At 32.3% G+C, this 13,553-nt stretch overlaps 1 protein-coding gene across 2 annotated transcripts in view; it reads left to right on the forward strand.

The window, feature by feature from the left end:
* The window catches only part of LOC140451119 (NPC intracellular cholesterol transporter 1-like), a 229,349-nt gene that overhangs the window by 96,388 nt on the left and 119,408 nt on the right, over window positions 1–13,553 (forward strand). For both annotated transcript variants that reach the window (XM_072544850.1, XM_072544856.1), the window contains exon 8: window positions 12,200–12,609. In XM_072544850.1, coding sequence (XP_072400951.1) covers window positions 12,200–12,609 — 410 coding nt within the window. The remainder of the gene's footprint in view (window positions 1–12,199; window positions 12,610–13,553) is intronic.

Below are 13,553 nucleotides of genomic sequence, written 5' to 3' on the forward strand. Positions count from 1 at the left end.
TGTGTTCTCGCTCATACTTCGGGGTGTTGACTACAAACTGTATGACTCGTCCAGCATGCCATAGCATGGAGGATAGAGTGCAAGGCATTTTACAATGTAGGCGCCCTAAACTTCATGGCCTGCCGCCATCTGCTGCAATAATAATGTTTTAATATACACCACATGCATTTTTTGATCCTCTAAAATTTTAAGCTTAAATTGTAACCCAAAGTTACACTGTATCTATCCCAAACAGCCGACCAAGGAACTGTTCGTGTTATAGTTTCCTAAAAAATGTTTCAACAAAATACAGTATAGATCCTGGAAGCCTGAAAAATGGAAAACATTCGTACAAATAATAAAAAATATACTATTATCGCATGCATATATCTGTTGATACAACTTACTATTGAAGATTTAACTGATAGACCAGAGAAACTAGCAAATAAATCACCTTTTTCGTGACACTCTTTGATACAGGTATCTAACAACTACTGTTGATAAATTTGGTGATAACAATATGTAATAAACAAAATATGCAAAAGATTAAACGTCATTTTTTTTACTTATAAACAATATACAGGGTGCGGCATTAGTGCGAGGAAGTCCAATTACTTATTTGCCGTAAGAGATACGAAAAATTTAGGTCAAAGTTGGAACACATAATAGGACCATACTCTAAAAATATTTTCGAATAACGAAAAAAATTATTTAGGTCAAAGTTGGAACACAGAATAGAACCATACTCTAAAAATATTTTCGAATATACAAGGCCAACCATATTGATGAGGTGAAACAGACTTATCTTTTTTTTTTTAATGGAACACTCTATACATATTTTTATATTTTTGGATTCTTCTGGATGTTGTAGACACCCTGTAGAATTGTAGAGATTTGATATAAAATACTTATGTTCAAAAGATTTTTAATATAGTCTACTATTATCTTAAATGATTAACATAGCTTGTTTTCTTTTTATGTAGACATGACTCTGTCGGTATGTGCCTCCAGTAAGTTGTGCTTCCATCGTTTTCGTGGTCTTCCTACTGATCGTCTTCCTATTGGCGAACTGTCTCTTGCCGTTTTTACTACTCTATTTGTTGTAATTCGGCTTATATGATCGTTCCATTCTACTCTTCTATTTCTTACCCAGTCCTTGATGTTCTCCACCTTGTATCTACGTCGTATATCTGTACTTTTAGATCTGTCCCATAGTGTTTTACCATCAATTTTTCTAAGTGTTTTCATCTCTTCTGTTTCTAACATCCTTTTTGTCCCCTCTGTGTCAGGTTATGTTTTTGCCGCGTATGTCATTATTGGTCCGATGACTCTTTTGTAAATTCTGCCTTTTATTTCTTTTCCGATATTTTTATTTCCTCATATGGTTTCATTCATTCAACCTGCAGCTCTGTTTGCTTTATTCACTTGATCTTCCACTTCTGTTTCAAGCTTTCTGTAGCTGGATAATGTGATGCGTAGGTAGTTAAACTCCATCACTTGTTCTATTATCTGACCTTCCAGTTCCAATTTACATCTTAGTAAATTTGCTGTTATAACCATACATTTTGTCTTCTTTTGGGTGAAATTAACATGTTAAATTTTCTGGCGGTTATATTAAATTGGTGCAGCATACGTTGTAAATCGTCTTCACTTTAAGAGAGTAGTATTGCGTCGTCTACGTAGCAGATTATTTTAAGTTGTTTTTCTCCCATTTGGTATCCTTTTTTAGTTCTTACTTTTTTTATTATTTCATCCATAATTAGGTTGAACAATAAGGAACTCAGGGAATCTCCCTGTCTTATCCCATTGCCAGATTCATTATGATTCTGGTTCTGGTATTCTTCTACTTTTACTTTTATTGTGTTGTTTTGGTAGATATTTCTAAAGGTATCTCTCTTGCGTACAATAAGTGGATAACGTCTTTTAATTTGACCCTGTCAAATACCTTCTTAATGTCCACGAAACCTAATTATAAATGGATGGTGTTCTGCAATAATAGTCTAAGCCACATATATATGGTTCAGAAATGAACATAGTGTATCTACCTACTTTAAAAAATTCACTGATAGAAAATAAGACTTTATTTTCACATTTTTATATTTCACTTCTACTCACATATTTCACAATAATTTCACAATTACAGGCTACCTTAAAAAACGTACAAAAGCAAAATAAGTAAAAACAGTTTATTGCAAAAATAACTTAATGCGGCTTAGACGGTTTTTGCAAAATTGTAAAAATATAAGTTGGTCATTTTGCAATAACCGTCTATCTCTCCGAAATGGTAAATACACAGAAAAAAACTTCGAATTCGAGTTAATTACTAATAGTAAGTAACTGTTACTGATTAAATTCCTACTCGATTTGATCTTGATCAATCTCGAAATCAGGTGTGGGGTATTAACAAACAAATGTACTATTACGAATTAATAGTACATACTTAAATTAACAGAACTATTCCTTCGATAACTCTGGCGAGAAAATAAGTTCAAAAATCCATAAAAAGGCATGGTATCTTGGGGAATTAACTTAGACAAAACTTTAGGGTCCTTTATTTTTTCAGAGGACAGTGGTTTGCCATTTGGCCACAAGGGAGGCAACTCTACATTCTTTAAAACAGGTTTCGATCTTTACCTGATTTTTCAATATTTACCTCCGAAAATTGTTGATCTCTCACATGTTTTTTCATGTACAAAACTGTAAGACTTTCCTTTGTAATATGTATTACATGTGTTTTTAGCCAATTAATAACAACCTTATGTATACCTGTCTTGCGATTTGTTATGAATTGTAGCAAAAGACTAACTGAAACCATTTCTTCTGATCTTAGACGGTTTACAACAAATTTATTTTTTACTCGGCAAGATCTCATTATTTCTATGTAATCTTTGCCAGTGTATAGTCTTTGATGGGTTTTAAGAGCACATTCGACATCTCCAAAATTTGAATCATTATTCAGGAAACTGTGCCCAGAAAGTAAAAATTTTAACGAAATGGATTCAAGGGACGTATGGTTTTGAAGTATGTGAATAAGCATTGACACTAACTTAATACTTCTATTCTGCCCCTCACAAAAATCGCACCATAGAATTAATTTCTTTACGGATGCCTCTATATTTTCATTAATATATTTACGCAGAATGAACCGACTTCTTGTGTTCCCTGCCTGCCTCTTGCTCTGTCCATACATTGAAAATACCTCTTTTTGTACTGCCGACATATATTACCTAAGTTAAGTAAATTTAATTGTCTTTTGTAATATGTGACTCCAGTCGGTATTTTTGGTAAAGGATGAGTTTTTTAGAGATCAAAAGTCATGGTCTCTAGTATTTCATCCTCTTGCGCGCATATTAGATCAGCTTTCATTTTACTCCATAACTCATTTGCGATTTCAAGATGTTCCCTGTGATTTCTTTCTAGATTCTCCTTCTGTGTAGACTGTGCAGAACTAATTTGTGCTTTGTATGTATCACACATTCGACATGTATCCTTATGTGGTGTCTTAAATTTTAAATTAAAATTTGAATAAAAGCACTTTTATACTTCGTAAGATTCACTGGGTTTTCTGTAGTATCTGTGTCGAATTGATACATTTTTAATAAATTTAGGACAGGATTTAAAAAATTGGAGTCCGTTTGATTGCGACAATAATGTGACACATATGTTGGAAATGACGCTATGTACATCTTAATATTTTCAATTTTTTCTTCATTAATGGCATTTTTTCCACCACTGTGTATACCCCTTTTATCTTTAATAATATTACTTTTTATTTTATCTAAGGCTACGCGGATTCTAGTATGGTTGATCTGAAGTGTATTTAAAAAGGTTTCTTTGCAAACCAGATTGTCACCTATAAAGTATTTTCTTGACTTACTTCTTCTTGACGTTTGGTTTTTTGTGTAACATCTTTTTTATTTGCCGTCTTCAACATATTTGCTAAGTAAAGCACAGCGCCCTTCAAATGTCCCTATACTCCAAAATTGGTCGAAAAATCTTCTCGTTTCAACTTTTACAATATTGCGACATTTTCTTGAACATGGAGAAGAATAACCTTCATTAAAATTTTTAGGTAATACAGTTGTGTTTCTTATTTGGAAAATTTGCAAACTTTTTTCTGTCTGGTCTTGATTGATTTAGTGTTTTTCTTGATCTTCCGCGTTTCTTTCTGCCATCATTTTTTGTTATATTTAAATAGATTTCCATATCCTGTTGGCCTCTCGTCTCTTATGCAGAATCAGATTCCTCGGATTCAGGAAAATATTCACTGCTAGAGGACTGGTATGGCTCATCAAAATCCATTTCAGTAGATATATTTTTCTTAGTACTACAGGAACTACTTGTTTCTTGTTCTCGAGGACCAGTGGTCAAAGTTTGTTGAAATGTTTGAATCCCCAGGTTCGCTAATAGTTTTCCTCTTGAAATATCCATCCTCTAAAATAAAATAAGAGTATTAGGCACTCACTTAAAACATCCACTTGTAATATATTATTACGAAGTAAAAATGTTATAAAAAATAAATTTTCTGTTATTCTGCAGTTAGCAGAAAAGATCTATAGTTCGTCCCAAACCCTTCTTTCAGTGCGTCATAGTTGATCGAATTCTCTCTAACACATTAAGCTAGAAGTGACAGAAAAAACGTGAGTCTGTGATTATTATATATAGAACTTGGAAAATTATTTATCGTAAAGCTAATTCTACTTACGGATGTATAATTGGTTGGAGTTTAGAATACGCTAAATAGATATCCAATCAACGATGCGCATAAATATAATTTGGCGCAGATTGTCTCGATCGTGACAGTATTTTCACAATGTCAACTGATAAAATGATAACTGTCATTCCAGGTTAGTATTATCAGACATTTTACAGTGAAAATTTAATTTTGTATTTATTGTCATAAAAATATTTTAAATATGCCGAAATATATCGAGAACGAACAAAAACTAGTATTAAAATTATTTTCAATTAGAAAAAGAGAGATTACGATCCTGCAACTGTCAAATTTACCTAAAGTGTCATGCAATAATTCTCGACATTCTTAAAATCCTATATGACGTCAAAATTAGTGACGCACTGAAAGAAGGGTTTGTGACAGACTCTAACCCCACTATCGCACTAACGTAGCTAATTTTAAACTTGATATATTTATATTTCTGTATGTGCAAATATTATAATATGGGCAGTTATCATAGGTCCAAATTAGTTTAACTGCCGTTTGCTCTTAATATTAAATAAATGGTTTATTAAATAAAAATTTATATCTACTGTGAAATGTTAAGTCCAAATAAGTTTATACGTACCTCGAATAATAAAAATTAGTCACTGAAGTAAGAACACCAAGTTTGTGATATTGTGCTTTAAAATATTAAACCACCAGCCTAAATAATAACAACCTGCCGCATTCATTTAAAGTTTAAAACAATATGTTGAAATATCAAACTCCTGTGTTAAAAAGGCATACACTATTTTTCTGATCAGAATTTTGACTATCAAGCGACAGTTAAAATATTTTATATAATGAACAATAGGTTTCGTTATTTGATAATGCAATTTTTTGTCGGCATTTATGACACCAACATACGAGTAATCGCAAAATATAATGTTACCTTTTCGGTGTCTGTGATAAAAGGAATTTAAAAATTTCTTTAATTAATTGTCGAGCTGAAAATACAGAAGATTCAAAGTTTTAAATAATATACTTTCGTGTTTTACTATTAAAGATAAAGTCTCTAGTTTGGTGCAATTTTATTTATTTAAATAAAATTGTAATATTAGTGTAATAATAAATTTTTCGTCTTTTAATAAGTCAAAATAAAGATTTGTCCAATTTAATACTTTGCATCTGGTGCACACAATGAAAAGACGCTTACAAAGACTTGCAACAAGCGTCTTACCCACATATAATGAAAACATGGGTTAGGTTAAACACAGACAGGGCAGTTTGCGCCGCGTCGGTGTTGAAAGCGGTCTCTCGTCTATGGTACTTATGTTGTGCAACACAGACGAGCCGTCGTTCATCAGCTCGCCGCGTCGGCCGCCGCGCGGCCTATGCTGAGTACCATGCGCCGTCGGCGGTTTTATGACTTCTGGCGGCACATCAGTAATAGATATCTCGTGCTTCAACACAGACATGTGACTGTTTTGCAGCGGTTTTATTTGGTTGCTTTTGTGAGTGTTTGCCAAATTTTGTTTATATTATGGAAGCTATAGATATCGATAAATTAATTAAAATTAAAAATTTATTTTATAAAATGTATTTTTCCTATATTTTTTTTTGTATTTAAAAAAATACAACAAACCGGAGAAACATTGTTAAAAACTAAATAAACAAAACACATAAATAATGCATACATAATAAAAATCACAAAACATGCGCAGTCAATGAGTTAAAATTACAAATATATTTTTAAGATACTTCAAAAGTATGTGACAACTACGTAGTTAACTTACCTTAGTGTTATTATTAGTTTTTCTTCTGGTGCTATGCTTTCTCTCATATGGGTGTTATTTCTTGAACATGGCTCATTAATAATTTCTAATAGCTCTTGAAAAGATTGCTTAGATATCCGGATAAAATTAAAAATTTTTTCTGGGTCATCTTTAATTTCTTTAACTAACGTGTAAAACATTCCTTTATTTTTTCGTTCATTTACTATGGGATGTATCCAATACCTGCGTTTCTTCTTCTTCTTTGATCTAATATGAAGTAAACATGCATTTATTAGGAAAAACAAATCGTCGTCACTTTCACTAGATGATTCTAGAGACATCATTATACCATTCTACGTCCAAAACTCGACTAAATTTGACAACACCGAATACAATGGCAAAACTACTGCCACTGTTAAACCGCCTAATGTGTTTTAAGCCGCGCGACAGCCGACGAGGCGCAGACGCGGCGCAAACTGCCCTGTCTGTGTTTAACCTTAGACTATTTTTACTGTAGAAAGGATGTCTTCAATTTCTTAAGAAATAAAAGTAATACACCAACATGGTTTATACAACTATATTCCAACTTTATGTCTTACAGTCTTTTTTTTTGTCTATTACCTGTCAGCTGCCATTACACCTTGAGACAGCATCAAAATTTAAATTAAAAAAAGGTGGTAACAATAAGAAGCCTACAACTCAGCCAACCGACAACAAGAGCGCCCTCGCTCCTCCATATATAAAAATACAACTATTTGGAAGTACATAAACATGACAAAAATTATAACATTCATAAATATTTGTCATAACATGTCATCTGTCATAAACAAAATATAACTACACTGAAAACTGAAAATACATTCATAACATTCATAAATATTTGTCAAACATTATTTCTTATAAACATAAGTTATCATAAACACCTTTCAGGAATTATTCATCATAAACGTAATTCATCATAAGTATAAGTTCTTAATTGTAGACATAATGGGTAATAATAGACATTAATTGTTTTACGCAAATATAAGTTGTAGTTGCTAAAAATAAAGTAAGTAATTTAGTGTGAATAAAATAAGAACCATAATATAAAAGGTTAAAATATTTAAATAAAATCTTAAGTTCTATATGGATAAAACCCATATAGAACTATTAAGTCGTAGAGAAAGACTTAGTTTAGTGTGATGATTTCATCCATAATCTGAGATGATCAGCATCAAATACGCCTTCGAATGGTTTCTGAGTCACCTGAAACCCCTCAACATCAAAAATTAGGTATCTGTCATTAGGTAATATTTTTTTAATAATATAAGGTCCCTTAAATTTAGGTAATAGTTTCTTATTTACACCAGGTGTAACATCAATATTAGGTGTCATGACATAATCGCCAATATTATAAATTGAAGCTTGTTTATGTCTTGAATCGTAATACAGCTTATCGACTTCTTGGGATTTCTCTATCTTGTCACATGCATTATGTCGTAGTTCGTTAATATCAGATTTGTCTTTGTTAATGGATGACAAAAAATACTTTAAATGATCTTTGACATTACCTACTTGGTTCATTCCAAACAATAGTTTAGAAGGTGTCTGACCTGTACTTCGATTAACAGTGTTGTTGACGGCAAATTCAACTTCATTAAGTACTTGATCCCAACATTCTGGGCCCTTGGTTAGTTTCGCTATCATTGGTATAATGAATCGGTTGAACCTTTCAATTTGTCCATTGGCTCTTGGTACGCCAGTAGCTACAAGAACATGCTATATTCCATTATATGTTAAAAATTCAGTGAATTGTTTGGACGTAAATGCTGAGCCGCGATCGTTGACTATTTTTAAAGGTTTACTGTAAGTAAAGAAGTGAGTTTAAATACTTAATAACCTCATTACAATTAATTGACTTGCAAGCATACAATTTCAAGAATTTGGTAAAGCCATCTACAATTGCAAAAATATGTTTATAACCAGTTCCTTTAGATTTTTCAAGTGGTCCACAATGATCCAAATGTAAAATATTAAATGGTTTGCCTTTGGTATGCTGTGTAAAAATCCTTCCTTTTTACCACTGTTTTCAAATTTCCAAATTCAAACAATTTGTAATATAAGTTCTTACCTTTTGTCTCATATTAGGAAACCAGTAAGATTCTTTTATGGCTTCACAACATTTATCTAAGCTCACATGTCCTAATTCATCATGGCAACTCATTGTTTTCCATTGATTCAGGTACATAAAATAGTAGTAAATTGTTACTTTTTCTATAAAGTATGTCATTGTTCATTTCAAACAACTTATGCTCACTGGATTGTAACGTCTCCTTTAATTTACATATAATATCATCTTGCCCTTGTTTAATAGCTAAATTATGTTCAAAAGTGTTTTCCTCAATTATTAAAATACTTCCAAAGCACCTACTTAAAGCATCAACATGCTTCATGCTTGTTCCACTTCTGTGTTATATAGTGTTCTTTCATACCTCACAATGTCTGTCCTAACAACACAGGGGAAACATAAGTATAACATCACACCTGATTCTGTAGAAAGTATGTCTTCAATTTCTTAAGAAATAAAAATAATACACCAACATGGTTCACACAACTTTATGTCTTACAGTCTTCTTTCTGTCTATCACCTGTCAGCTGTCATTAGACCTTGACAACCTTGACAGAGCATCAAAATTTAAATTAAAAAAAGGCGGTAACAATAAGAAGCCTACATTACAAATTTCTGTTTTCATATTGTTTGATGAATGTGGTTTAGAACTTAGTTCACAAACGCCTCCATGAGTGTGGATATGGCTTATATCATTTTTGCTTGATGTAGTATGGCATTATGATGGACAGTTTGACACGTCTAACCTCATTTGTAAGCAAATGAGGGTTAGACGGTTGTTGCTAAACACCGTCCAAATATAGTGTCAGGGCATGATCTTCCTGACCTAAAACCTTGTTGTTCGTCTGCTAGTGTTATAATTTCATTCAATTTATTTATTATTACTTTAGTTGTTAATTCTTGTATTCTGTCAAATGAATTAATTCCTCTGTAATTGTACGGGTCCGGTTTGTCTCCATTTTTGAAGAGAGGTATTAGGATGCTTGATCTCCATTCCTGAAGAATTAGGTTTTTTTCTCTAATTTTTTGGATTAGTTTTAGTAGTTGTTTGGACAGATCTGATATATATTTTCTTTGTCTTTGGCACCAGGCACCACACCTTGTTTAAATATAGCAAGCAACACCAACACAAGTCATCCGTAATAGATAATGTAAGAAATAATGAAATAATAATAATCATTATTAGTTTTATTTAAAAAAATCATGGCGGACGGAGTGAATGTGCCGTCACTTCTCTCTCAAATAGATGAGGGAACATTTGAAGATAAAACATTTAAATGTTGTAAAACTAAGCCAAATAAAACGATAGTATGTGTGGTGTGCGGAAAAAGTTATCATATTTCCTGTGCCATTAATAGCAAGTTAAAATGTTCTAAAATATGTGACACGCGTACGGTGTGTTGTGAGAAGCAATCTGATGTTACTGAACCCATGAATCTATTGCAGTTAAAAAATAAAATGCCAAGGCACTTATTGGAGGAAAAAAAAAGATAAGTATAAATTACTGTTAAATAACAATCAACTTTTCTAATATCTAATAACTATTTGCTGTAAGAAAAAGTCGATTTATTGAAGACGAAGTTAAAAAACTATTACACCAAAGATAAAAATAAAATACCAATTAAACTTCAACTAAAATTCAATCGGATGTCGACAATTTTGTATACAAAACGAATAACTTGTCAACAAACTCACCTAACCTACAGGTGGAAAGCGAATATCAAAATAATAAAATGGATGAAATAATTAATCTCGCTTTGCCTATGGGACTGGACTCTAAATTTCCCGGTGCCCAACAACATGTGCAGAATTTGAGTGATTTTACAATAGTGCATTGTTAGAAAAGAAAAAGAAACAGAGTTATGAAGAAGAATATTGGACAAAATGAGGAGTCTGGTGATTTTGGTGCCAAGCGTAAATTTTGGTTATACCTTTATAGAATTAAGCGGCATGTATCATCTGGAAATATCCAAGAGTTCGTAAAAAATCAAGAACAATTCTCCGACACGGATGTTATTACTAAAGTCGGTAAAGGAACTACCGACTGAGGTAAACCGTAATAAGTGTTTTATGTTTGGGATTAGCGAAAAATACAAAGATCAAATCTACAAACAATCTACGTGGCCCAAAGGAATCGGTTTTAAACGTTTCGACTTCTAAAAATTCCACAACTACCAACGTAACAATAAGGATTTTTGAAGGCCTTCCCAGATAAGAAAGGAATTAGTATCTCCCAACCAGGATCAAATATAATCTTTGACAATACATGGCACAAAAATAACATTAATATTGTAAGTGTTCTAGGTGATAAACTGGATACCAGTATATCTAAATCTAATATTGTTAATAAATTTTCTATTATTTTATACAACATATGTTCTGTACGCAATAAAGTTGAGGAACTCGAAGTATTTCTTAGCGAAAATGATTGGCCAGATCTTGTGCTTTTAACTGAGCACTGGTTGTATCCTCTGGAAACATTTTGTATTAACAATTACTCAGATCTCAGATCTGAAAGCATCTATGGAGGCACATTAATTTTAATGAATACAACGTTTCAGTATAAATTCAAGTTTGTTGACTACAATAAATTTAACCACCTCTGCATTGAATCTGAATTTGAATTCTCTATTACTTTCAGTAAGAAGCTTAATACTTTTCTCATTGTTGTGTACAGACCCCCTAAGTCTATTATTCAGTTATTCTTTCAAAGATCGCAATCCTTGCTTGAAAAGATTCCACAAAATGCTTTTATTATCTTGACAGGTGACTTTAATATTGATTATCTGGATTCATCATACAGCCATGTTATTACCATTACAAATTTACTTAATAGTCCGTCGCTTTCAAAGGTTGTAGAAAAATTGGTAAAAATCCGAATGATGACTTTTTTTACAGAAACACAATTTACTTTCTTCCTTCCAATTCGGTTTCCAGTCATTAAAAAGTACATATGATGCCATCTTCGAATTCATGGAAAAACTATACTTGGACTTACTTAAATAACGATTATGTTGCTGCCGCAGTTTTCTGTGATCTATCTAAAGCATTTGACTGTGTCAATCACAAAATACTTCTTAATAAACTATAAAGATATGGTTTTAGAGGCACTGCTCTAGTGGTCCAGTTCATACTTGGAAGACAGTATTATAACAAGATTATTAGTAGTGATATGCTAAAAATCTTAGAGTGGTGCAAAGCTAATCATTTGACATTTAATTTTTCAATAACCAAATTAATTTCTTTTAAGGATGATCTAAACAACATTACTCTGGCCTCTGTTCCGGAAACATGGTATTTTGACACTTCCTTGCATGTATATCCTTGAATTACCGTGCTGAATTTTTAAAAAATATAAAGAGGATAATTAAGAAATCATTTATTTACACTGGTAAGAAAGTGTTTAGTCACCTACTACTCGATATAAGATCCTCAAGCAATATTTTTGTATTCCGAAGAGCAATCAAGAAGTTCTTATTATCTAAATGTTACTATAGTATAGAGGACTTTTTTGAGGACAGTTGCGCTAATTGATATTCTTGTGCCTTGTTTGTACTATACCATATTTTGTTTTATAAATGTCATAAATTTATACTCATTTTAAAAACAATACATTTCTATCTCTCTCTCTCTCTCATTAATATTAATATTAGAATTAATTTATATCCATTATTCTCGTAGATTATTACAGATCCAGTGGAACTCTGGGCATCCCCATCTTCTAGAAGTCGCGTAGAAAAAGATTTCTTCGACAGTCACTTCGAACCGTTCTACCGTACAGAACAAGTCATAATCAGAGCAATGCATCTGTCAGAAATCACCTACAATAACTCTGATGAAATACTGAAGTTCGGTCCTGCTTTTAATGCGACTTTCTTAAAATCTGTTCTGGACTTACAAAAAAAGATACAGTCCATTGGAGAAGGAAGTGATCACAGCTTGGACAGGATATGTTTTGCTCCATTGAGAAATGACGGCCAGAACGTGACCAAAGTGTCGGAATGTGTTGTACAGAGTATCTGGGGATACTATAAAAATGACGCTGCGAATTTGGATAGCGACTATTTGAATAAATTTATCTCTTGTTCAACGTAAGTATATATTTTAATCATCTAGTTTTTTAAATTTTTTTCTTATTTTGTTTTTTTCATTTTGTTTTTATTCAGAAGGTCAAATAAAGAAATAATTGAAACGTAAAATAAATCTGGATAGGTAAAAAGTATTTTGGGTAACGTAAAAATTAACCCAAAGGGATGTTCTGTCTTTGAATTTAGATTAAACGAAAAAACGATGGTTTAAAGAAGTCCACAATGCTACCGGCTCTCAGGTGTTTTGAAGGACACAACGGCGAGTGTTGGGAAATGGGTTAACAAATCTAGACTGGGAATACTGAAACGGTTTACTTAAAACAAACTACCTGGAAGGGAAGTAGATAAAAAAATTGAAATAAATAAAAAGAGCGCCATTTTCACTCTGAGTGGCAAGAAAAACTCCAAAACTCAAGATCACTGCCAATTCGTTTGTATTATATTGTTTTCGTCTTACGTCAAAAAGGTCTTGCGTTATCCATTCTTGTTTTCTTTTGTTTTTCGTGAACCCGATGTCTTTCTTGTATTTTTCTTATTTTTGATTTTAGAGTAGTCATGTTATTTGACCGTCTGCCTGTACCAAATTCTCTAGCGTTTCTATTTCTTTCTCAACCTTTGTTTTGTATTATTTATACAACGTATTATTTCTGCTTTCTGTTGGTTGATGCTGATAAAAAACTGAATACACTGAATAAAAACTGAATTTATTTGTACATTGCCTATGGTATATTATACAAAGTTACAGCCTGATGATTGAATTGATATTGTCATGCGCGCTGTCACCAGCTAATATGCGACGAGCACTTATTTGCCCTACAATTGTGTATTCTGCAACACACCGCCAGCCTTGAAATACCCTGGTTATTTCAAAAAGAAACAAGAAAAAACAATAAACTAAATTACAATAAAGGGTCATAATTGCCCGGTATACATAAAAACATAGAAAT

This window comes from Diabrotica undecimpunctata, chromosome 1 (assembly GCF_040954645.1).
Source record: "Diabrotica undecimpunctata isolate CICGRU chromosome 1, icDiaUnde3, whole genome shotgun sequence".
Taxonomy (NCBI): domain Eukaryota; kingdom Metazoa; phylum Arthropoda; class Insecta; order Coleoptera; family Chrysomelidae; genus Diabrotica; species Diabrotica undecimpunctata.